General features: G+C 38.6%; 1 protein-coding gene across 1 annotated transcript in view; it reads right to left on the bottom strand.

Moving 5' to 3' along the window:
- The window catches only part of LOC124545374 (citron rho-interacting kinase), a 213,184-nt gene that overhangs the window by 31,743 nt on the left and 155,299 nt on the right, over nt 1–26,142 (bottom strand). The window contains exon 28 of the mRNA XM_047124284.1: nt 23,040–23,184. Coding sequence (XP_046980240.1) covers nt 23,040–23,184 — 145 coding nt within the window. The remainder of the gene's footprint in view (nt 1–23,039; nt 23,185–26,142) is intronic.

The following is a 26,142-nucleotide window of genomic DNA, read 5'->3' as shown; positions in this document are numbered from 1 at the left end:
TTATGTAAGATATATTTCAGGTGTGTACTATCAGACACATGCCAAATCATATATATGTTACTTATCCTTAATATGTGAAAAACAATTTTCTGTTTATTGATTGTGCTGTTGTCTATTGATTTTATTTACACTGTATCTTTATTGTATGTATTTATACAAGTTATGCTTGAACTATGTACAATTTGACACGTTCCATATCATTGCGATTCACTCGCTTCCAGGATCTACGGAACATGAAATAAATAAATAAACATCGGAACATGTCAATGGCAGGGTATCATAACGTCAAAAACTACAGAAGTCTCTCCAACCCACATACCAAAAGCACAAATTCCTTGGTGGCAGTGAATATATTCTTGTTCAAGTGATGTTTACAAGGAAAAAATGGTGCCACTGATATGCCTACCATTGCCTCGATGGCAAGTTGCATAGGAGCTGACTATCTTAACATGTCCATTTGACTGCTCACCTGCACCACTAAACACACGACTCGGATGCCCAGTGACACAGTCAACTACGTCACTGCTCCCAGTTTCTGTCAGAATGTCCCACTGATGTGAGTGTGCTTATATTTCCTCAGGTCAGCTGACCCCATCATACCATGTGGAATGAGATATGGGCACTTCTGATCCAGCACCAATCAATCTCAGACTTGTGGACAACAGTTTAGAGGCTGTTCATCAGGATGGCTCCCCAATGATTTTGATATCTCAAAGTCCGTGTGGGGAGTATAATGGGGTGGTATAGGCTACTAGAGCCACCTCCTTAACTTTTACTAATGACCACTAGGTTGTACTATCAAACCAAGACATTACTAGGTTTTAAAACGATCTGTTATTTGTAAAACAATGTTAGATAATAAATTAGCTAAGTAGGCTGTTTACTGTAAGTAGTTAAAAATTCAGTGTTGTGAAAAAAACAAATTTCATACAAAGATTTTCAGTGGACTATTTTTTATGATTTTTGTCAAACTGTAACTCAACAAAAATGCCCCAAATCGCTTCACTCAACTTTTCTTAATCTATCACATTTGGAATATATTGTCTAAGAAAATACTGCTTTGCAGAGTTTTTTGTGATTATGCTTTTATAACTGATGAATTGCATGCAGGTCAAACAAAACTGGTTGCCATTCCCAAAGTATTGTAGCTGTGTGCAAAAGGTGAGGATATAGTTGTGTCACTCAGCATGATACAAAGGCATACTTATGCATTTTGGAGACTGCAGTGTGTTCAATTTCGCACAAACTTTTAGCTGTGAACATATATGTTCCTAAAGAATTCTGCACGATTTGACCAAAGTACAAATAATTCAACCGAGGAATCTGTATGTAACAGTGTAACTCGTGATAAAACTGATATATTCTTGAGAATGATCACCTTTTCTTTCTTTCTTTTTTTTCTTTCTTACACTGGCCATGATCATTGCTATTTATGATCAAAGTACAGTTAATGCTACATCAGTTGTTTGCCATGTATCATGGGTGAAATCTGGCAGAAACAACTGAAAATGACATCTATCACACAACTGATTATTTGATGCAGAAAGACAGCGAATTCGTCTCCCATTTTTGTAGCTGTGTTAGTAAAGAACCAGAGCTCGATGTGCTAATAGAAAGCACTGAAGCTAAAACCATTATAGTTACTACAAGCTAGCTAAAGCCAGAGGAAAGTTTAGTTCAAATTCTTACCTAACAGTGTTCAGACAGGATAAAATAAATACTGTTGGTGGTGTAGTGACTGTTGCTGTTAGAAGCCATTGCTGTGAAACTGTGAGTTAGTATGAATAGACGCTGTACTTGACAATCAGAATAAATCAATAGCTGGTTCCTTTTACTGACCTTACTTGAAACTGAGTGACGCATTTTCAAAATTGCAAATCTTTGGTAAATTGGTAAAATCCATATTCAATGCTCAATTTAGTAATTTTCCCCTACTTGCTAGTCATTAACTGTGCTACAGCTACTTACTAAAGCCAGCTTATTTCTTTATGTGATCAATCTTCTTTCTGTGAGGATGGTGGCAACATTAAATATCTTTTACTTTATTTACACTGCATCATAGGTCTGTAGTTTTTGTCTTCTGTCTTTTTCTTTGTTAAGTAGTACAATAACAGTATTAATGATATGGTTATAATAGAGGGAAACATTCCACGTAGGAAAAATATATCTAAAAACAAAGATTATGAGACTTACCAAATGAAAGTGCCGGCAGGTCGACAGACACACAAACAAACACAAAGCTTGAATTTTGTGTGTATGTTTGTGTTTGTTTGTGTGTCTGTCGACCTGCCAGCACTTTCATTTGGTAAGTCACATCATCTTTGTTTTTAAATAACAGTATTAAGGTACACACTTCTCTACATACAGTCTGTAAACAATTTTGCAAGAGCTTCTGGGCTACTTTTTTTCCAGATTGAAAAATTTCTACAGGAACATCATCATCTCCACACAACTCTTGTTTCTCCATACACTGAATGGCTTTAGAAAGCTCATTTGGCATTTCTCTTGTGAAATTAATAATGAAAAGAATAACTGGCAGTTACAGATTCATCTCCTCATCGCCTTGACTGTCTCAAAATTCAAACAACTTTTCAAATGCTTAAAAAACTTATTGCAAATACTGACAACAGAGAGAAAATCCCACACCTGGAATCTTCACAGATGACATGTGATGTTTATCCAACATAAATTTATGCTTTGTCTTTGCCATACTCATTGTTTTCAACTGTTTCTCTGATACTTTTGTTGTATCTTATCACATTTGCTTTAAGACATTTCCAAATAGTTTTGAAGAGCTGCAAATGGTCTCCTAGAAGCCGAAAATAACCATTTGCAGTCGATCATCGGTTCAGTAGGACCAGAAGATCCAGTTCATTCCACGTAAACACAGTCCACTCTATTATGGAGCTAACCAGCTCACACAGTGCACTGTCTAAAACTTGGGTCCATGGCTTCATGGGGTCCGTTCCACATTCAAACCCTACCATCAGCTCTTACCTAATAGAAATCACGACCCATTCAACCAGGCTACCATTTTCCAGTTGTTTATGTCCTACCAATGTGGTAATGAGCCCTGGAGAGGTGATGCAGGCGATCGTGCTGTTAACGAAGGCACTGACATCAGTCTTCTGCTGCCATAGCCCATTACTGCCAAATTTCACCACACTGTCCTCACAATCACGTTTGTCATATGTCTCTGATTTCTGCGCTTACTTCACACAGTGTCGCTTGTCTGTTAGCACTGTCAACTTTAGGCAAATGCCGCTGCTCTCAGTCATAACGTGAAGCTGTCAAACACTGCATTGTCCACGGTTAAAGGTAATGCCTGAAATTTGGTATTCTCAGTACACTCTTGACACTGTGGATCTTGGAATATTGCATTCCCTAGCAATTTCTGAAATGGAACATTCCGCGTGTTTAGCTCCAAGTTCCATTCCATATTCAATGTCTTAATTCCCGTCATGTGACTATGATCATGGCAGACTGACATTTGAGTTCTGAACTTCACATACCATAAATACAACAAAACACAAAAATCAGAGTGGAAACTGCTGGTATGAAGTGGTCATAAGATTGGACTGGATGATGAGGTTAAAGGGGGCAGAACTTTGAGGTCATCAGTCCCTCCATCCTAAATGTCCTCAAAGACGAAGGACAAAACCTGATGAACCCAACTGTAATCAATAAAACCAAGAGACAGAAGCAAGCAGAAGTGAGGAGGGGTGAGGTAATGCAAGTGGAGGCCCCCCAAGACATTTACACAATTGTAGAGACACCATCTGCATCTGACAGGTGTTTCCCCGCCCTCTAGTACCACAAGAAAAACTGGCAATGCAGACAAGTTGATAAAATCTCAGGAAAGAGAACAATGAGTAAGAGACAGCGATCCAATGACAGATGTAAAATGCTAAGAAGAATTGAAAAGGTGGGAAGGGCAGAGGCCAGGCCAGACCAGACCACTTATCAAGGGCAGCCATGGGCTCGCTATGTTGGTGTTTGAGCATGCGATGGGGCACCCCTCCAATCCCTCAAGCAGCTGATGAGGCCAATGAGCTCTACCTCAATATAAACCACTTACACAGATAAAACGTAAGACCAGATCAGCAGCTTTGGTGTAATCTGATAAACCCCAGAGGTAGTTTGTCAGCAGATTTACTGTCATGTGGTAAAATTAGGACAGTCCAGTAGGATGTGAGCCATCAGAAAAGTGTTAGGGTGAATTCTCACATCATCGCAGGATGTGGTCATGTGTCATCCAAGCATCGCCCACATGAAATCAATAAGAGTGGTAATTCCCTGTGAGAAGCACAAAGGGAAGTCTGCCATATGGTCGTGGTTCCCGTTATTACTCAGTTTGTTCAGAGAAACCAGGGCACAACAATACATGTTCTCAAGTCTTGAACAATTGATGATGTAGTGTCGACTGAAGGTCCAGCTCCGGTATTCCCATCACCAAAGTTGGCATCCTGGTAGCCAACTGGGTCAACCAATCAATATTTTCGTTCCCCTGGATTCCAACATGAGGTGGGGTCCAGACAAAGATGATCAACAATCCAGCTTGACAGAGATCAGAAAGGATATCCCGGGTAGCCACAATGAGTGGGTGTCGAGGAGAGGACAGGTCAATAACCTGAAGACTCTTAAGGGAGTTACTGCCAATACAGAATGTCTTGCTGGTACAAAAATAAATGTGACTTGAGGGCTTAAGAAATGGCATACACTGCATCTGTTCGGCGGGGAGTGTTGTACACTGCACCTTGTATGTGTGTACAGAAAACCAATTTGTCTGTCTATCATAGAGCCAAGGCCAGAAATGCACGAAAGAAGGCCAGAAACAGGCGGTGAAAAAGCATAGGGTCAAAAGAGTCTTGTTATAAAGGCCATGTGGATATACGGATTGCTCCCTGACTAGAGAGTGTGGGCAGTTGGAGTTCAGAGCAGAGTCACTGCATGCTAATTGTGGTTGTGACTCCAGGCCTGGGCCTGTATTGTGCGAGATGGATCTCCGTACCAGGATAAAGGACAGCAGTTTGGATGCCCGTGGGAGCAGCGCATGTTTATCACATAGATGGTGCCTGATGTGCAGTGGAGGGGTTCCAGCCTATGCAAGTAGGCGGTTCACAGAGCTGGTCAGAAAAGTGCCTGTTGCAAATCAGATCTCACAATGGTGTATCAGGTCCAGCATCTGCAATGCTTAAGGTGATGCTGAGCCATATACCAGACAGTTATAATCAAGATAGGACAGGATCAAAGCTATGTAAAGCTGCAAATTTGTAGAGCACTTTGCGCCCCATCTGGTGTTAATGAGGCAGCGGAGTGTATTAAAGTGTGCTCAGCATGTTCACGTAAGTTGGAAAAGATTGAGAAGTCACATCAGCTGGGCACCGAAGAGCAGTCCCAAAAAGTGACAAGACTCTACCACATCAAGCAATTGGTTGTCAATCAAGGTTGAGTTTTGGTTGTGGATGGACAGTATGACACTGACAAAAGTATATGATGCTTGTCTTGACCAATGAAAATTGGAAGCCATGGGTTAGAGCCCAGGACTGTGCCTTTCATATGGCAGCCTGCAGTTGATGTACAGCAATACCCATAGTGAACAATAGTAAATGTAAAAATCCTTAGAATACAGGAAGGGTGACACTACAGACCCCACAGCTGCAGCTAGACCATTGATAGCCACAAGAAAATGGAGGAACTGAATACAGAGCCCTGCAGGACCCCATTCACAGACATATGGAGCAGAAGGGGGGGGGGGGGGGGGGTCACGTGGGAAGTAGCACTTGAACATGGAAATTATGGTGTGACAAGAAGTTCCACACAAAATTGGGAGCGGGTTCCGCAGAATAGGGAATCTGCCAAGTCTGCTGCTGACAGAATGGCTGCGATGGTGCTCCTGACAACTGTATTGATACCTCGACATGGCGGGATGCTAAGGCAGCCACAGACAAAGTCAGCATTGTTAAGAGCCCATCTGTGTGGACACTACAGTTAGTGATGCTGAGGGGGGGGTAGGACGATCTGAAAATGATCACAGATTCTCCAGTGGATGGAGCGGAGAAGCTCAGAGCTGCAAAACGAAAGATCAATGGATAAATCAGATCCATATGCCATACTGAACTGTATGGGGTCACCGGTATTCAAGAGACAAAGATCAAGCTCTGTGATCAAAGTTTCGAGAGCCAGTGTGTAACAACAACAACGCTGTACTATTGTACATATAATAATTTTTTTCTTCTTATTTTCGATAAATTAGTAAATCGATGTTCTGATTTCATTTCTTTTTTGTTTCATGTCATGGTGTTAAGAAAACTGTAAACAAATTTCGATATGAATATTAATGTTTATGTCAAATTTCAAGCAATATTGTAATAATATTGAAGTTTAATAAATGTTGAGACTGCTGTAAGATGTTAAAATTGTAATTGTGCGTCTGGTCCATACGTAGGCAATGTATTCAGATATGTGGAATGCAAAACCTTTGGTGAATACCCTGTCTGTAGGGGAGCGGTAAAAGGTGGATGGCAGGCGAGTGCGGGAAAATGCACACGGGCGCTGCATGGCATAACGGGCTCAGCAGTAGTAGTCGGAGTTGGGCATTGGTCCGAGTAACACGTTCTGGAGCGAGGAGGCTCTCCTGGAAGACGTAGTTTCATTGAGCCTCGGATATGCCGTTCCGACGCCTATACAGCATGGCAAAATTCCATAGGCACTAAATGGAAAAGTATTGTGATGCTATGAAGAAGTAAAGTGCCGATACATCAAGAGCCAATGCTGTGGTTGTATGTGCCCTCTGCTTCACCATCTCGCCGCCTGCCAACCGCCACATCAATACGAATGGGTTGAAACTTTTAGTACTGTATTCGTGTGGACCAGTGTTACTTTTGACCCATACTATTCAATAACAACTTAAATTTTACCAGAACTGTCCTATCATTTAATTATCCTCACAACTAACCTAGACAGGGTCCTTTCCAAATGTTGTGCAATCCGAGTGTCCCAAGATGAAAAATTGAAGTTTGTGTTAATAATAATTACCTGCAGACCTAGCTATGTTAGAATGATGTTTAAAGAATTTTTTTTGTTAATGAACTAATAGACGAATAACAAAGGTCTGACAAAGTGGGAAGATAATTTTGATATTGATTTAGTAATGAAACTTGATTATTTAGAGACAGATATAATGGTATTTAAATGAGCAGGAAATAAGATAAAAAGAGTAGTAAATCATATATTGGAAATCTTGAGGGCATAATGATTTCAGTAATTAATTGTTTTAATACAGTGATCATAACAGATTCAGGGTCCCCCCCCCCTTTTATTCATTTGAATTCTGAAGTGTTCTAAACTGATTTGACCAGCAAAGTCAAAGCCAAAATAGAAACCAAAATTTATCAGTGTTTCACCTATATCAAAACTGACATTGTGTGTGTGTTTCGAAAGTGCTATTTCTAGGGTAACCTATGCCCGATTTTAATCAGATCAATAGCCACTACGACGTTTTGTAGTAAACATTGTAGTGTGGTGTTATGTATTTATGGTTTATTCATATCTGTATAGAAAGTGAATTTATCAGTTCAGTAGATTTTCTGGTTCTAAAATTTACCATATTATGCAGTGTTACTACGTATTGTTTTGCATGAACGTACATCAACTTGTACAGGGAAGAAACTCAGTTAATGCCTAATTAGGCTGGCGACCGTATTATTAACAAATTGGTAGCATCTTCTGTGTTGTTTCTTGTCCGTCCTGACGTGTAGTTGCATTTCGGACTTACTTGACGTATCATTGTTATTACCGAGTGGGTGTAAGTCTGATTTGCCTCCATTCAGGTACACGTGGTCAATTTCTATACAAAAATCCTTTCTCATAAGGTGAAGCCCGTCAACTTACCACAGTACAGGCTGTAATGAGTATTGTGTGCCCCAGGCGCACGTTACAAGTGGCGACCGTGACAGGACATCCAGTTGTTGTCGGTCACAAATTAATGTGAATACCGAACAGTGGATGTTCAGTAGCACGAATTGTAATAATATTCAGTAAAGTAAATAGCAGCGAACATCAAGTACGGTAGTGTGGTGTGATTTGCGTTCAGTATGGACAAGAACGTAGCCACAGTAGATGTGCCGAGCGTAATGGAAAATGCGGCTGGGAATGACAGGAGTGTACGCGGCCAAATAACAGATGGCGCTAGCGGAAGACAATTGGCGTACATACAATATCACGAACATGTTAACGAGCAGATTGAAATGTTGAGACTGCCTCGAACACAGCAAGGAATAAAACAGGAAGTAGAGGATGACTTTGTAGATGATAGCGGGTATGTGAACGAATCCACTGAGATGTTTGATTCACCACAGATAAAAAAAGAACCGAAAGAAAATTTTAATGTAGGATTGGAACCCACAGATTTCGTAGAACAAAACAGCGTGAAAATTTTAAGCATTAACGATTTATTTGAACAATTAACCAAACAAATTGCAGGACAGAATGATCAGCTTAAAACACACGTTGATCAGCAGCTCAAAACACAAAGTAATCAGCTCAAAACACAGAATGATCAGCTTAAAGCACAGGTAGAAGAACAAGGAATTAAAATTAGTAAACAAATAGAACAGGTAGAACAAAAAGTGGGTAGTTTAAGCTCTGTAGTAAATACTATGAAATTTGAAATTGACACAATTTACAAAAATATGGATACTATGCAGGGGGAAATAGACAATATTAACAGTAGGTTTGATGTTGAAATTCTCAACATCCAAGAGAAAGTAGAGCCTCTAGTCGAAACAAAAGTAGACGAAAAAGTTTTCGGTCTTAAAACTGAGATCGTAAACGAATGTGAACACGGAATATCACAGTTGAAAAAGGCAGTTTCAGACACTGAAAGAGATTTAGGTGAGAAAGTTACCGGATGTGTACAAAATACTTCGAAAAGTCAAGGGGGGGGGGGGGGGGGGGGGAGAGAAGGGGGCATGATTTAGAGCCTGGGGCAGATTTATATTGGAGAATGTCATGAACACAGTACATCATGAAACTACTGGGTTCCCACCTGAAGAAATTTTGTTAGGCAGCAGAAGTAAAAGTTTAATTGAGGAAAAACTAGAGTTTCCACCTTGTACAAGCTTGGGGTTGAGTCAAAAGAAAGAATTAGTCAGAAAAAGGGCAAAGCAAAAAGCTGAATCTAGATCTAAAAGACATGATAAAAATCTGAAAGTTTCAAAATTTAAAATTGGAGATTATGTTCTTTTAAAAACCCACGAAAAATCTAGTGAACTGAACCATGAAATTTCCAAATTTAAATATATTTATAATGGACCGTATGTAATACAGAACATTCCACACGATAATGCTTACTACCTGATCTACCCAAAATCCAAAAGACCTTTAGGTGTAAGAAATGTTGTGGACCTGAAACTGTATGTTCCTAGGAGTGAGTGACCTAAGTACACTCAGAGAGCAATTTGCAGTAAATGTGCTGTATCTTATGCTGAAACCATTTTATTCTAAATGTAACAAATCTTTGTAAATGTATGCATACCAATGTCAGTGTGCTAATGTAGTTATGTGAGTTTCAGATTACCAAATGTACTATAAATGTAAAGGTGTATGGAAAAAAGGGCTGAAAAGAAAAAGCAAATGCTGCAAGCCAAATAAAAGATGGGACAGCCGAAAACCAAAGTATGGTACAGGTGATGTGGTAAAATGATGCGAAATGGACTGCCCAAATCTGAATAATAGGCAGCAAATATATGTAGTGAATTTTTTAAATATTATTGTGTGTTTATTAGTAAATAAGGAAATGGACTGCCATTCAATGCGAGCAGCAACAAATTGTTTTATAGTATATATAGGTATTTGTATCTGCTTTTGTAGATAAGTGTTTGTGTTCCAAATTTTGGTTTTATTTGTCTGAGAAATTTAATAATGATGAGTAATTTGCTACTTAAATAATGTTGTAATAGGAGGATGGACTGTGCTAAAGGCACTTAAGTAAATGATAAGTAAATGTTCTCGATATATTAAAAACTATAGACCTCTATATTGTGCGAGAAAGGAAGTTTAGTGATACAAAAATTTTATGATGGCACATTCATGCAAAAATTCAGAACCCCTGTATAAATATAAAGTTCAGTGTTCCCATCAAATTTGCACTTAGTGAAATTTACTGGAAACAGGGGCATGTGTAACAACAACAACACTGTACTATTGTACATATAATAATTTTTTCTTCTGATTTTCGATAAATTAGTATAATCGATGTTCTGATTTCATTTCTTTTTTGTTTCATGTCATGGTGTTAAGAAAACTGTAAACAAATTTCGATGTGAATATTAATGTTTATGTCAAATTTCAAGCAATATTGTAATAGAACTGAAGTTTAACAAATGTTGAGACTGCTGTAAGATGTTAAAATTGTAATTGTGCATCTGGTCGATATGTAGGCAATGTATTAGGATATGTGGAATGCAAAACCTTTGGTGAATACCCTGTCTGTATGGGAGCGGTAAAAGATGGATGGCAGGCGAGCGCGGGAAAATGCACACGGGCGCTGCACGGCATAGCGGGCTCAGCAGTAGAAGTCGGAGTTGGTGAAGCCCGTCAACTTACCATAGTACAGGGTGTAATGAGTATTGTGTGCCCCAGGCGCACGTTACAAGTGGTCATAATTCCACCACTCAAAGGGTTATGGGCATTTACGTCACAAAAATAGGTAGGGTGGGGGAGCTGAGAAATCATTGCAGACAATGCTGTTCGAGACATTTCACTTTTGGGACGGAGATGCACATTACAGATTTTTTAATCCACACATCTTTGCACTAACAGCAGCCAAAGGCTCCAAAGTCTTATCGAGTGGCATGTGTACAGAACGTATCTGCAAAATCCACTCAGTATCATGTCACAGTCAGCTTGATTCTTAAAACCAGCCCTGATAACCACAGAGGGTATGGGTCTGCAATGCAGGGAACTGAGTTCCCTGGAGGGCAATGCAGAAAGCAGGGGAGATGCACAAGAGACACTGTTACTCAGCCAGGTGGTGAAAAAAAACCGCTGGAGGATCATGCTATCGGTATCCTGTGGGGCTGTGAAGGTATTATGGAGGCAGGTCATGTTCCAGGGTCATCTGCTGCCACCGATGGTGAGGACACGGCATCAATACACATTGGTTCTGAAATAGGTTGTGTGGGGGAGGATCCAGTTCCACAGGTGCCACTGGGAACTCCACCTTGGGTACAGAGATTAGGACCACTGGAACCTCTCCTGCCTTGCAGATCTTCCCTTGGACGATTTAAATGTCTATGAGAACTTTTCTGCCCTGCTTTCAGGGACAGGAAAGGAACATAAAAGCTCTATGATAAAAAAAACTTGGCTCCTTCAGCCACTGCCTAGTATCTGGTTTCAAATCAGTAGAATCCTGGGAGGTGAGCGACCCAAGGGACCCCTTTCTACCGAGAGATGCCAGAGGAGGGTCTTGCTTCTATGGTCGCAGGTTGGCAATCAATGTCTGCGGTGCGTGGGGAACTGATGCTCCAAAGTTGGTGGGTGAGAAATAGTAGGAGAGGGCGCCTAACCACCAAGAGACTGGGTGTAGTCAAGTCATCCTGAGGGCCCAACACAGAAGGCATGTAGGATGAGGGTACCATCGATAGAAAGGATGATGTCATCATAGCAGCAGCAAATGTCATTGTCATACGTAAAGGATGCAAACAATCTTAATTATTCTAAGTCTCCTGATTTGTGTGTCGGTCAAAAGTCTTGTATTCCTGGATTTTCTTTTCTTTTCTTTTAGGAAGACGATGCAGTTCGGTGAATAGAGAGAACGGTACTCCCCAAACTCTACACAAACAGCAGAGTGACAGAGGAGACCTAAAGGAGTGTTCAAGTGCAACTAAGTGCTTAATCCCCACAGAGGGGGTTGGAATTACAATTCAGAGATGTTCACGAATTTCATGAATTTGAACCACCATATGGGAGAGGAAACATGCAGTTTCACATCACACTGAAACACCATCACCAAGACCCTGCAAGGGAACAAGTCACCTTCATAGGCCAAGATGAAGCCCCCATATTAACCCTGTCATCATTCGGTCCACACTGGACACAACGGATGAAACACACACTCCATTGCTCCAAATTGGTATATAACTTGTCATTGGTCTGTACAAGGAGGTCATGGTGGAAGATGATACCTTGCACCATATTGAGAGTTATGAGGGGTTTGATTTGATAAATGAAGAGAGACAAAAACAAAGTGGTCTTAGAACAGTTTATTGTGAGGTTTTGCTCCTTGTGATTCTACTATAGCCAAACAGCACCCTTAAGAAGCAGCAGGAGACCCTTTACTAATTCGTTATTAGACAATTTCTTCAAGCTCTATTGACCCTAATATTCTGTGTCTGTTGCGCTCAAGAGTTTCGTATTAGAAGATTAGATGAGGTGCTGTTTCATGCTCCTCACACCTAGGGGCTTCTTCCTCTATACAAATCATGTGTAGGTGTTTCTTAAAGTTCCCATGGCCAGCCATGAGACCTACCATTAGTTCAACCTGTTTCTTGTTCAAGTTCAGGATTACAGAACCTCTTGAAACATGGTTTTGGCATCACAAGCTTGCCTTGTTTTCGTTTTTGAATCTTAGTCCAATATTCTACACATTGCCTCCAGATTCAGCTGTGTAGTACTGAATTTACCATCACCTTAGTGATGGTTAGTCATGGGATGGGGGTACGGTTACAGGTATGTCACCCAGCTTGTCACAGGCGAGCAGCGTCCACAACTGAATGGGAAATGTCTTTTTAAACATTTTCGAAATCACTGCTACTTCCCTAAACCTGTCCTCAATGTGTTCAACGAAGAATAAAGGATTAGTGGTCATAAACCAATCTCTGTCAATCCTAGAGCAAACTAAGTATTGTGGGGAGTATTTCTTGCTTTGTCTCTTATCCCTACATTCCTCCCATGGCATAGCCAGAGAAGGAAACATTGTGGGGTCATATCTCTCCACATTGTGGTGAACTTTTCTTTCAGAAGAGATTGTTGGGGCAGTATGTCCACCAGCAAAAGGAAGTTTGATCCGCTTCAGGTGCAAGTCATTTGCCTTGGTGCCACTCACTGTGAATGGGGTCTCTCTCCAGGTGCACCACCCAGCCACAGCAACAGCAACCTGGTCAAATAACAGTTGCCCTGACTCCCTGTGCCCCAGTTACAATGGGCACTCTTTGACATATGTAGAGATTTTCCAGCTAGGCACCAATAATGGAATCCTTGTATGGTCAGGGGGCTACCATTGTGTAGGTACTTGATGACTTAACAAAAGCATACTTGTTTATTATCAACAGCAAACAAGTTGAAACTCCAAGAGAAAGATGGATTTTTTTTCCTTTTCAGGATAAATTTCAGTCATCAGTTGCAAATAAATTTTTATTATCTTTACCAGGTTTGACAAATTAATTTATCATGTTCAGAAGCCTACAAAATTACGTTTATTATAAATCTTTAGACCTTGGTTATACATTTATGTAAAGCATAAAAAGTTTATTACAGAAGCTAGCAGACAGTATTTTCTTCATAGAAGGATAATGCCATAGTGTGCTAAGAAATACTATGGCATTATGCTTCTAGAAGAAGATATTACTGTCTGTTAAAGTAAGTATACTTCTGTAGCATATTTTTTTATATTTCACATAAATGTATAGCCAAGGTCTAAAGATTTATAATATCACAATTCTGTAGGCTTCTGAGCATGACAAATTAATTTGCAACTGATGACTGCAATTTATTCCAGGGAAAAAAAAGTACTGTTGCTGAAAATTACAGCCATGAATACATTTGTATAAGAGAAGTTGTGGCAGAGAAGATAGTACACTAGAGGAAGTTGCAATGTCTGCTAGATTTCTTCTGTCCAATAAAATATACAAAATAAATCAGTGTACTGGACACAGCAATACTTTTATAAAGAAAGCTTTGAAGTGTAACAAACTAGAAGTTGCGTGATTGTGAAGTATACTGAGAACAGCCCATATGAAAATCAATCTACTGTGAAAGCACCTCATAGAGGAAAAGTGTAAAATTCACCAGGGAAATAAAAGTTGTAAAATTCAAAGATAATGAGGTAATGGAATCATTCGCAATGGATATGAACAACTTAGTAAATACAAGTAACTACTATTTTCCTAACGACACTTTCCATAAAAACTCAAGAGGCTCACAAAAGAAAGAAATCTACAAATGTTCTCACTGATTAATGCAACACCTTTGCTTCCAAAAGAACTCTGCAGTCCCCCAGCATAACTATTGAAAGTACATTAACAATATCTAAATACTTGTGGAAAAGAGGCTTCAGCTATTTTCAGACAGCAAAATTTAATCAGACTCCACTTGACAATCATTTCAGCATTCTAAGGTCACTAAGTTGCAACGATCTTTTGTCGGTACTACACTTCATCAGTTTGCATATGCTTCAAACTGTAATCTTCAATTGAAAATTATGAATATAAATGTGAATGTTAACTGATATATTACGTAAGCTGAATAGATACATTAGCTAGACTTCTGGAGCAAAAGAACAAATTGTTGAACTGGAAAATAAAATTAAGAAAACACTGTGTTTCAATCCCCACAGAAATTCGAACTGTTTCACAATGTCAGAGATTTTTTATTTATCATTTGGCAGGTTGTATGGTTCATCAAACAAGAAGAGTTGCAGAATGTGCTAAGTGTCTGTGGCTTTTAAGTGGGAATCCATATGACAGTCCACTCTCTCTGCTTGGGTCTAATAGATATTATGGCTCTACTACAGGAAATTAATTGCTTACATGTCCACCAAAGGTTTATTCAGTGATCTTATAGAGATGAAAAGGCCATAATAAAACTTCAACAATTTGTGGAGTTAAAGTCTAGAAAATTTGGATCACATGAGTACCGAATTTTCCAACGTAAGATGCTGCAAAGATTATGTGATAAATATTGTTCATCAGATGATTTTTCATTACATGGGGTTTTCATTGGCAACAAAACTGGAAAGAGCTGAAATCTTCAAAAACAATTAAGCGTTACACTAGCCGACAACTTTTGTCACCCACATATTTACTTATTTCATTACGTAAATTTATGTTAATGTATGAATGAGTTCCTGTGGTATGCTTACAACAATGACAGGTCAGCTGAGTCTGCTGTAGAACTCTTGGTGTGAAACAGGTGATCAGCATTCTAAGAACATGCTCACATAAATAACACCTTCCTTAAACTAAGCAAGTTATGTTATTGTGTTGATCATTCTTTTTCGCGCTATAAACTGCATTATGGAATTTATGGCACATTAATAAAAGAAAGCGGGCAGTGAGTTGTGGAGGTGAACTATCAAACTCACTTGAGGTTTAATAGGGAGTGCACAGCAACCAAAATTAGGACCTCTTTTATTCCTTGTATAGACAAATGACTGTAAACCTTGTATTGAAGGGTCTTATCGACAATATGACAAAAGGAAGTTCACTATCTTTGTTTAATGCAAATGGTGTAATATTAAATGAAATAAAAAAATCCAGAAAATGGTCCAGCTTATCATAAGTGCTAATAAAGAGAAACAAAGGGTAATACATTTAGGGATTATGTTTAAAAAACTACCTTGCAAACCTCTCAGTTAAGTTATCAAGAAAGATGTACCTACATAAGAGACTGATGACATGTGTAACTTTAGAATATGGAAGAACAACATATTCTACATCTGCAAATCACACTTAAGCATCTGGCTGAGGTATTTTATCTTAAATCTGTGTTAAGATATGGTTACTACTATGGGGACACAGTGAAAATGTAAATTATATTCTCGTAATTCAGAAGAAGACAATCAGAGTACCAGTAAGGCAGACAATAGAACATATTGTAAGCTTCTGTTCACTTACCATAAGACCGAGAGTAACAATAACTGAAATTCTAGACAGTGAGACTAGCAGAATAAGGAAAAGGCTACCACTCACCTATAGATCTATGCAGAGAGCACAGAAACATGTAACAGAAAACAGCATTCACACTAGCTTTCGAGCATTAGCTCTTTTTCTATCAAAAGTAAGTAAACACACACACACACACACACACACACACACACACACACACACACACACACACACACACACACAGAGAGAGAGAGAGAGAGAGAGAGAGAGAGAGAGAGAGAGAGAGAGAGAGAGAGAGAGAGAGAGACTAGCAGTAATTAATGTATACATTTTTGGCACTATAAATTACGTGTCTGCTGAACTACAGAACAAAATTGTAAATCAACACCAGAACTTGCGCTTCTCTAGTCTTACCACAGAACACATTAGAAAAACTATTTATAGGGCAAAGAAAGTGTATAACAAATTTTCAAATTACATCCTTTGTATGCTTGCCCCCTTTTTTTTTTTTTTTTTTTTTTTTTTTTTTTAGAAAAAAGGAAAAGCTGCACAGTTTATTAAAAACCTGTTACACACATTAGATGAACTTTTTCTTATGTCTAATATAACACTTACATAAAATTTCATATTAATATAAGGTCATACCCCACAAAGGAGTGCAAGTTCATTCATAGTAAAGTTCAGATCTACCACCTCCTCCTCAATACACTAAGACTGATTTTTTAAAAGTGTAATGAAAAAAGCAATATAATGAATACACAACTGTTAGTTGTGCCATGAGATCACATCGTGTACATCCCACAATATGTTCTCAAGGTAGATGTTCAAAATCGTCAGGTAGGTGCTGTTGTTTACCAATGGATGACTGAGCCTTGTTTTGTGGTATCTACTATGAATTAAGGTGTGATATTCAGCGCGTGTTATTACTGGACGTAGCTGTGGCTACAAGCTGACCCAAAACTGGTGGCTATATAGATCCTTCACGGTGCTGCAACAGGCTTGTCGTCCAAAATACTCCTTTTCCTGATCAGGATCCAAAAGAAACAAGTGCAGAATTCCAGGTTGAAATAAGTTAGAATATTGAATCGGAGTGTCCTATAAGGACAAACTGGGAATATAATCTTTGTATTCACATAGACTGTGTGTTGTCCAATGCTGAGGTAGTGTTGTGTCATTGGAGATTCATCCAATTGGCCCAGGCATGCATGATGGCAGCGTTCGACACAACCGTCTTGTGTTGTTTGACGCGTCTCACCATTTAAGACACAGCACACAGAAACACATTTCCTAAAACAGATATTCTCTATGGAAATACCCAGTGAATTCCTCAGTTTTTCCATGTGGATTCTTGAGAATTATTTCAATTTCCAAATAACTGGCAGATAACCTTATTAACAGTGCCTCTGGCATCCGACGTAAGTGCCACCAGCAAACCTGCACTAACTGCCATTAGACTGCTATGAGGGAAATGAGAATTTCCAACTACAGGATAGCTGAATACCTAAATAGCTATCATCTTTGATTTGGGTTCCAGGTACAGCCACATCCGACAGTGGCACTGGGAGACCTTTTGTGAGCACAGTACATTACCATCATCCATCCAGAAGCAACTCTACTTGCCAGCAGTAAACAGTAACAAGATGGACGCTGAGTGAGATCACCGGTATTTTCTTCGCCTGCTAAAAGAACTTATTTAAGAGGAAATAGTGTCAATTTTAAATTTTCCTTGTTTTGTATGCTTGCTGTAGTGTCCGTTCTTGTTCCACAACCGAATATTAGTGTCCCAGCAGAGCTTGTTCTTGAAAAAACTTTTTCTTTACCTGAAGTCCTGATAACCCAAAATTTTGTGTGACAAACACAAAACATTCTCTTCAAGTTTTCTTGATAGTGCAAAATTTGGTTAAAGAAAGACAGCTACTAGTTTCATCAGTGTCTATTGTCACAATAAAAGTGTAATTAAACATTTCTAAACCGTATTTAACTAACACACTTTGTACTGTTTACTTGTTAGACAGACGCGATCTAGGCCACAATTTTCCGAGTTATAAACGTTTAAAAACCTGACCAAACATGCCAGATAATGTAAATTCTCTAAAAGCAAAGTAATTACAAATTCATTCTTCTGTCATTGTATCTCTAAATCAGTACAGAACAACAACCACCGCACATAAGACCTTTGTGCAGTTTTTTGTTTACACACAGCCATTCTCACGCCCTTGACAAATTTAAAACATTCTTTAAACTTAATTATTTCGAAACTGACCAGGAGTGAGAAATGTGTGAGCTGTTATAGGGTAGTGAGTAGAGGGATTTGTTGCCAATCTTGTAGGAAATATTTTCACTGGGAAGGGGGGGGGGGTGCAGTGGGGAGAATGTTGAGAGACCAGAAGAGGCTCTCTCCTGGAACTGCAGAGTATGCAGTAGGAACATTTTGACTGGAGAACAGGAAAGGAAAATCTGTGCCCTTCAGGCGCAGCTGGAGGAAGCAAGGAACGAACTCATAAGGAGCAAGAGAGATGGGGAGGAGGGTGGTTGGGAACTGGGAGCTGGTAGGAGGATAGGAAGAAAGAGAAAGCGATCTGACAGTTTTATGATCAACACCAAAAACAGGTATCTACCATTGCCAGAGTTAAGTGGAGAAGAGCCTCAGGTAGAACGAGGAGCAGGAAATGTGAAGCACACTTCATCCGAGACCAAGAAGCCTAGGAATGTACAAAGTGTTAGGAAGAAGAAAGTGCTGCTGCTAGGTGGTAGCCATGGTCGAGGTGTAGGCCCTCAGTTACAGGAAAGTTTAGGGGCGGGGTACCAGGCCACCAGTATCTTCAAGCTAAATGCAGGGCTAAGTCATGTGATATAGGACCTAGGGTCTTTATGTAAGGACTTTGCAAAATAGGACCCTGTAATGGTAGTGGGTGGGGCGGGAGGCGGGAAACAGTTTGGACAGGGATGGGGCATATGACATAGATAGCATAGATGACAAGATAGCTTCCCTGACTCATGGCACCAACGTACACTTTGTTGAGCTGTTCCGGTGTCATGATCGACCACATCTAGATGGAGCTCTGAGGCGAATCAATGTGGGGTTACGGATGGCTCTGAGGACAGGCAACTTTGCTCATGTTTCTCTGGTGCCCGTCAGGACTATCAACAGATGGGGTTTCACTACGCATGGTCTACATCTAAACAGGACTGGGAAGTGAAGATTGGTACAGCTGATTCATGAAAGTATAGAGGGGTGGATCTTGAGCCACACATAGTCAAATATCTGTTGTCATAGGTAGGAAAATTTGGTCTTTTTAGGATAAATCCAGATAACAGGTTCCCCTGCCTTAAGAGTACCTTCAGCAGTTTAAAGAATACTGCAACAATCACTCACAAGACAGATTTTAACACTTCAAATATCACACATACCAGATGTCACAAAGAAAAACAAACCATTGGAAAGAGTAATATAGGGCATTTCACAGACTTAACAATCCTCCATCAAAATATGCAATCAATAAAAAATAAAATACAACTATTAGAAGTTGAGTCTTTAACTCCATAGTAGTTTGTATTACTGAGCACTGGTGTAGAGACACAGAAATCCAACATGTAATATCATTATATGAAAGGGCAAACTCTTACTGCAAAACTACTTCAAGGGGTGGAGGATCATGCATTTATATCAGAAAAGGAACACAGTTCAAATTAAGGCATGACTCAGTACAGTAAGTGGAGACAAACACTTTGAAATATCAGCTATTGAATTAATAGGGCTTGATATCACCAGGATGATAAGCGTTTTGTGTGTGTATAGATCTCCCAGAGGTAGTGTGGACACTTTTTTCAATAAATAACAGAAGTTCTAGATAAGTCTTAAGTACAAAGGTCAACATAATTCTGTGTGGGGACATTAACATCAACACTAATATCATAAATGAATCCAGCAGCACCTTCATAAACATCCTTCAAAGTTTTGGCATGTCCCTATTGGCAAATAGTGCAACAAGGGTTACTATAATGACTGCATCAGTAATTGACCATGTGTCCACAAATACAGACGGGGGAAAAGGTGATGTAGCTGTAAAAGATCTCTGACTATCAGACCATCTCTGTCAAATAACAACAGTAAAATCAAGCATCGAATCATTCCCTAAACTACAAGCCTACAGACAACATCTATCAGAAATCAAAATAAAAGATTTTTCAAAAGAACTAGAAAAACAAAGCTGGGATGAAGTGTATAAGGAAACGAATGTGAATATGAAATTCTCCACATTGCTTAAATTGAACTTTGAAAAGGCATTTCCAAAAGTATGCATGTCTGTATCAACATCTCACAAAAACAGATGGATAACAGCAGGTATTAAGAAGTCCTCACAAACACTTAAACACCTCAGTTCCATGAAAAAGACTCGCAATGATCCAGAATTCTTAAATTTATATCATAGATACAAAAAGATCTATAGGAAGGTGCTGATTGATGCAGAAAAGTCATTTAATGACAAAATAATATATAATACAGAGAATAAAAGCAAAGCAGTCTGGGATGTTATAAAAAAGGAAACGGGGAGAGGCTAACAAACGCAGAATAACATACTGCTAAGGGAGGGGGATAGGGTAATAAATGATCCACAACACCTAGCAAACTATGTAAATGAGCATTTTTCAAGCCTTGCAGAGAAGTTACAGAAAAAATTCCCCCAAACAAATATAACACCTGTAAATAATGTTACACTAAATACAATGATGTTACTTCCAACCACAGAGAATGAAGTCAATAAAACCGTTCAAAAACTAAAAAATAAAAAGTCTGTAGGTTTAGATGAAGTACCAATCTGTGTACTGAAACAATGCATAGGGATTATACAAGGCCCCTTAACAAATACAATAAATGAATCCTTCACATCAGGGACATTTCCAGAGCAGTTAAAACAGGCAAGAGTTGTGCCTTTGCTCAAGAAAGGTAATGCAGACGACACAGAAAATACCAGCCCATTTCCCTGCTGTCGGCATTCTCAATAATAATAGAAGCAATTATGAAAGACAGATTAATGAATTAACTGAATAAACACAATCTTTTAAGCGAATCACAGTTTGGTTTCCGAAGTGGCAAAAATACGGAGTCAGCCATAGTAGAATTCACAAAAGTTGTACTTGATGCTCTTAAGAAAGATGAATGTGTCACAGGCATATTTTTGGATCTTTCTAAGGCATTTGATACAGTCAACCACAAGATTCTACTAAATAAATTAGAAGGATTAGGAATACGAGTGGTAGCTAATGACTGGTTTCAATCATACCTAGCAGATAGAGTACAAAGAGTAGAGATAACACATACTTCAAATGAATCTAAACATTTACTAAAACACTTATCAGAACCAAAATACATTAATATAGGGGTTCCAGAAGGTAGGCTGATGACATCAATATTATAGTCACTGAGAAAACAGGAGAACTCCTTGCTGAGAAAGCAAATGAAACTCTCAAGGAAGTTTATGATTTGTCAAGAAGCAATAAAGTGACATTGAACGTAAAGAAAACTAATGCCATGAATTTCAGTTTGAAGAGGAAAAATGACAAAGTTAAATTAAATGTAGATGGCACCTCTATAGACTGTGTAACAAATGCAAAATGAATATTGATTCTCAGTTGAAGTGGTGTGAACACACACAGGTACTTGCTAACAGAATGTCATCAGCATGCTATGCCTTTTAGAATCCTATGAGCAGTGAGTAACATGCAGTGTCTTTTAGTTACATATTATTCATATGTACACTCAATTCTTAACTATGGCATTCTTTTTTGGGGAACAAAGCACAAAATATGAACATAATTTTCAAACTCCAGAAAAGAGCCTTAAGAATAATAACCAAAAATACTAGTCAGGCTCATTGTAAAGATATGTTCAAAACACTGGGGATTTTAACTGCTCCATGTGAATACATTTACCAGTCAGTTGTATATGTCAAAAATAACGTTGGTAATTACTGCACAAACAGCTCATTCCATGATCATGCAACAAGAGAGAGATTCAACTTACATTTACCAAGAAAAAATAAACATAAAACTCAAAACAGCATTTTCTAACTAGGAACAAAACTGTACAATAAATTACCAAAAGAGATTAAAGAAACTGCAAAAATACACTTATTTACAAAGGCAGCGAAAAAGTACCTGTTATGCAATACATTTTATGCATTGAAGGAATACTTAGATAAAACAGAGTAGGGGTTTGATTAAAAAAATGCTATACAAATAAATAATAATAATTATTATTATTATAATAAAACATCCAACATTCCACATAACACATTCACTTTATGTTTTTTCCTTCTTTTTCCTTTCTAGAAATATGTACCCATCCAAGCTATGCATAGCACAATACTAACACCTCTTCCTCTTCCTGAGCTCAACATCTCACTCATTATAGAGGGATGCTGACTCAGTTTTTGAGGATAGCAAATGAGAAGTTGCGCGGTAAAGAAAATGGCCCAGAGATCACGTTTTGTGTGTGTGTGTGTGTGTGTGTGTGTGTGTGTGTGTGTGTGTGTCTGTCTGTCTTGAGTGAAGTGTTGTGAAATAATGCACATATAGTGTGTGCAGTGACTGGTAGTAAGAGATGAGTGAACAGTGTGGCATTACATTATTTAATAAGTTATTTGTAAAAAAAAAAGTATTGTATACCAGGAGTAAATCTAATGACTGTCTCTAACTAGAAGTCTGTAAAAATATGTGTATACAAATTAGCTTATTTTAAATTGGTCTAAACTTGTAAATACTTTGACATGCCCTATATCCTTTAACTACTACAACAACAACAACAACAACAACAACAACAAATTAAATTCCAACCCGGTAGTGCCAGTCCAATTGCATCATGATTCAGAAAGATTGGGCAAAAACTCACTATGAACTGCAGTTTTGAGTCTGTACATGAAGCACACTCAAGTAGTAAAAGTGATAGTACACTATTCACTAAAGCTAGGTACCTAGCCTGAGTCTTAGTCCAGTTCACAGTATTGGCTGATCACATGTCCTACACTGCCCACACTCTTTAAAGAGCAAATGAATTCTATCTTGACTGTAGGTAGTGCTAGTACTGGGTACACAAGAAAATTATTTAGTATCTGGGAAAATCAGTATGAAATCAAAAGAATATTTACATACCTACTATCATAATAGCAATTCTGATCTCAGGGAGGACTGACATCTGATGAACTTTGCTGACACCCTTCATTTTAACTGGCTTACTAGTATTCACTGCACTTGTGTTGAATGAAAAGAGACCTTCCTCTGCTCCCAACAGCAAAACCTGAAAATGTTGAAGAGCATGATTTAATATTAGACACAATTTCAATAATTTTCAGTTACCATAACTTTCTACAGCTCACAACAATAAACTAGGTCTTACAAACTTTTTCAAATCACATTTCCTTCATGTTGTTCATAAATGTGTATAAGCACAAGGGTAGCCCAAGAAATAGTGATCTACTGCACGTTTGCTGTGCTCGAATGATATTGGGCTTCTATCCAAAAGCAAACGGTCTCCTCGACATCATGTGACAGGGTTATGCAAGTTCACAGTCAAAACAAGTTGTTACTGTGCATTCTGGGACTGTTACGAACTGTATTAGACCAAGTTCATCCATTTGTGGGGATGTCAGACATGCTATTCAATTTTGGACTGCTCAGAAACTGAAATCTGCAGAAATATACCATCAACTAAAGGAAGTTTGTGGTGATACAAAAATTACAAAAGAAATGTGAAATTGTCAACAATGGAGTAATAACTATGCATCGCGAAACTCAACTGATGTCCGTCACTCAACCCAGATTTTTGAAGAACTGAATGAAGAATATGATCGTGTAAGACAGCTTTTCTTGAAAAGATGTTTGTAGACAGGGAATGTTTTGGAAGTGATGCTGAGGTGAGGAATGCAGTGAACAACATATTTAATGGGATGGTGACAGCCAACTATAATACAGGAATCATAAAGCTTATGAAGAGATTTGACATATGCTTAATGGAGGTCATTAAGCAGGTAATAAAAACAAGATAATTTTTTTTAACAGGCATGTTTCTTGTTGTAACATACATCCTGAATTTACAGAAGCCAAGCAGTCATTACTTCTCAAATTATTTATATACTTAACTGCCTCTTGTGCACTGATTTTCTAAACATGTCCTGGTTAATTAGATAGCATACAGTACAGTGATAGGACTATAAAATGATGTAAGTTATTTTTCAAATTTGCAAAGAATACAATTTCATATCTTGTATTACGTTATACTCAAATCCAAACTTGTTAACTTTGTTTGGTATGTGCATTATCAGCTAGCTAACTTAATAAGTTTGTTAATTCCCCATATAAAATACATATGAAGGTAATACCAAAAGTAATGAACAACCCATTGTTATGAATATCATCATTATCATTTTTCTTTTTTAACAGTACCATGTAAAGTCGTGGACAAAATGAGCGAGTCGTGGACAAAATGAGCGAGATCCCTCACCTTTTCGTTACGCTGATCTGCACAGCTTTAAAGTCTGCTACACAGAATAACAGGCAAGGCGACGAAGTGCTGCCAACATATTATGCACAGGTGTGAAATTTAAAAACTATCCGAACTTTGTCAGACTGTGTTCAATCATGTGTAAGACTATATTAATGCTGATTAGTTTGTTAAACACAACACGTAAATATAAGATATAAATGAAAGAAGAAATGCTAATTAGTATGAACTGTACTAATAAAAGTGAATTTCAGCTTATCGAGATAACATAACTGTTATATTAAGACAAGGTACCCCAGATTGTTACGAATTGGCAAAATATTATGCGCATTCGGCCGCGAAACTGTCTGTGTCAACATTCAGACCTGTCGTACTGGATTACCGTTGCTGACGTACAAAGAAAGTGTGCAAATTTAGCAATGCGTGAAGATTCATAATGAAATTCAGTAAAAAAACATTCATTGCCACATTTAATTCAATTATTGACAGGAGCGGAGAAAGTACGCAAGGGAGTCATATTGACATCCACAGGGCGCCAGTACAGAATAAAAGTAGCAATAAAACGTATTGGGGGTCCTAGAATTTCATAAAATTTGTTTTACTGATAGTCTATCTGCCTCCATCGAGATTAGATCTGAAAACAAACCAGACCTCCCTTGCAGTAGCAAACACCTTATACTACACTAGCAGACAACCCAGGCAAACAGCCCTCTATTATTACCCCAGACATGAATAAGACAGCAATTTTGCAATGAAAATGGCAAAATGATCTGCAGTTTGTTGCATAGAGCTTTCTGGACTCAAAAACATGAATTTTCTACCTTTATGTCAACACTTACGTGACGATCGAAATAACAAAATACTGTTATTAGCGAGTAAATTTAGTAGGATAATTCTGCATCACCCCAGGAAATAAATGACGACATAGCTGCCAAATGTATTCTACAACGTTTCGAGTTCTCCATTAGAATCGCCAGAGCCAGAAAACGTTCATTAGCCAAAGTGTATCTTAAGCTAGCTAGCAATGGGAATGCTCACACTTCTAAAACGCTGTGGCATTAATACTGGGATCTGAATTACCATATGTATAGGCAAATTGGTTTTATTTGCATTCCTGTAAACGTGATTTGGATTGAAAGCATAGCTACGAGTAATATGCTGATGTATCGACTGCAAATAGAACATCTCGAATAAAAGGGAGGGGAAATTATTTATGCAGCCCTCATCTTCAGTAACTGTCGTAGCTATTTTCGTGGTTAGGATTTTTGTCACTTAAATCGGTAAAAATGGAACCCTACTAGTCTCACTTTTTTGGCCGTCTTTCTGTCTACCCAACTCTTAAGACCCGTTTACCTCGAGTACGGGTAGACATAATAAGCGGAAATGTATCGCACTTCCTGTGTTATACGGTCCCTTGGTGGTGTAAAAAAGTGAGCTTCTATGTCAACGCAATCTAAAGGTATGGCCGTTTATGTAAAGAAAATTTTCACGAAAGATCAAAGAATGGCTCTAAGAACTATGTGACCAAACTGCTTAGATAGTCAGTCCCCTAGACCTAGAACTACTGAAACCAGCTAACGTAACATATCAATACCCGGGGAAGGATTCGAACTGACGGCACAAGCAGCCGCGCGGTCAGCGATATGATACCATTGAAAGCACGGCTAACCTGCGACAGCAAGCTGTTAATATCACCTGGTGTTGCTAAAAAGTTATTCACTTCTGGTGAATGATTTTCTGCGCAGTTCATTAAAG

The sequence above is a fragment of the Schistocerca americana genome, chromosome 8, assembly GCF_021461395.2.
Source record: "Schistocerca americana isolate TAMUIC-IGC-003095 chromosome 8, iqSchAmer2.1, whole genome shotgun sequence".
Taxonomy (NCBI): Eukaryota; Metazoa; Arthropoda; class Insecta; order Orthoptera; family Acrididae; genus Schistocerca; species Schistocerca americana.
The sequence above is the reverse complement of the archived record's forward strand: the minus strand, read 5'-3'. Positions and strand labels throughout refer to the sequence as shown.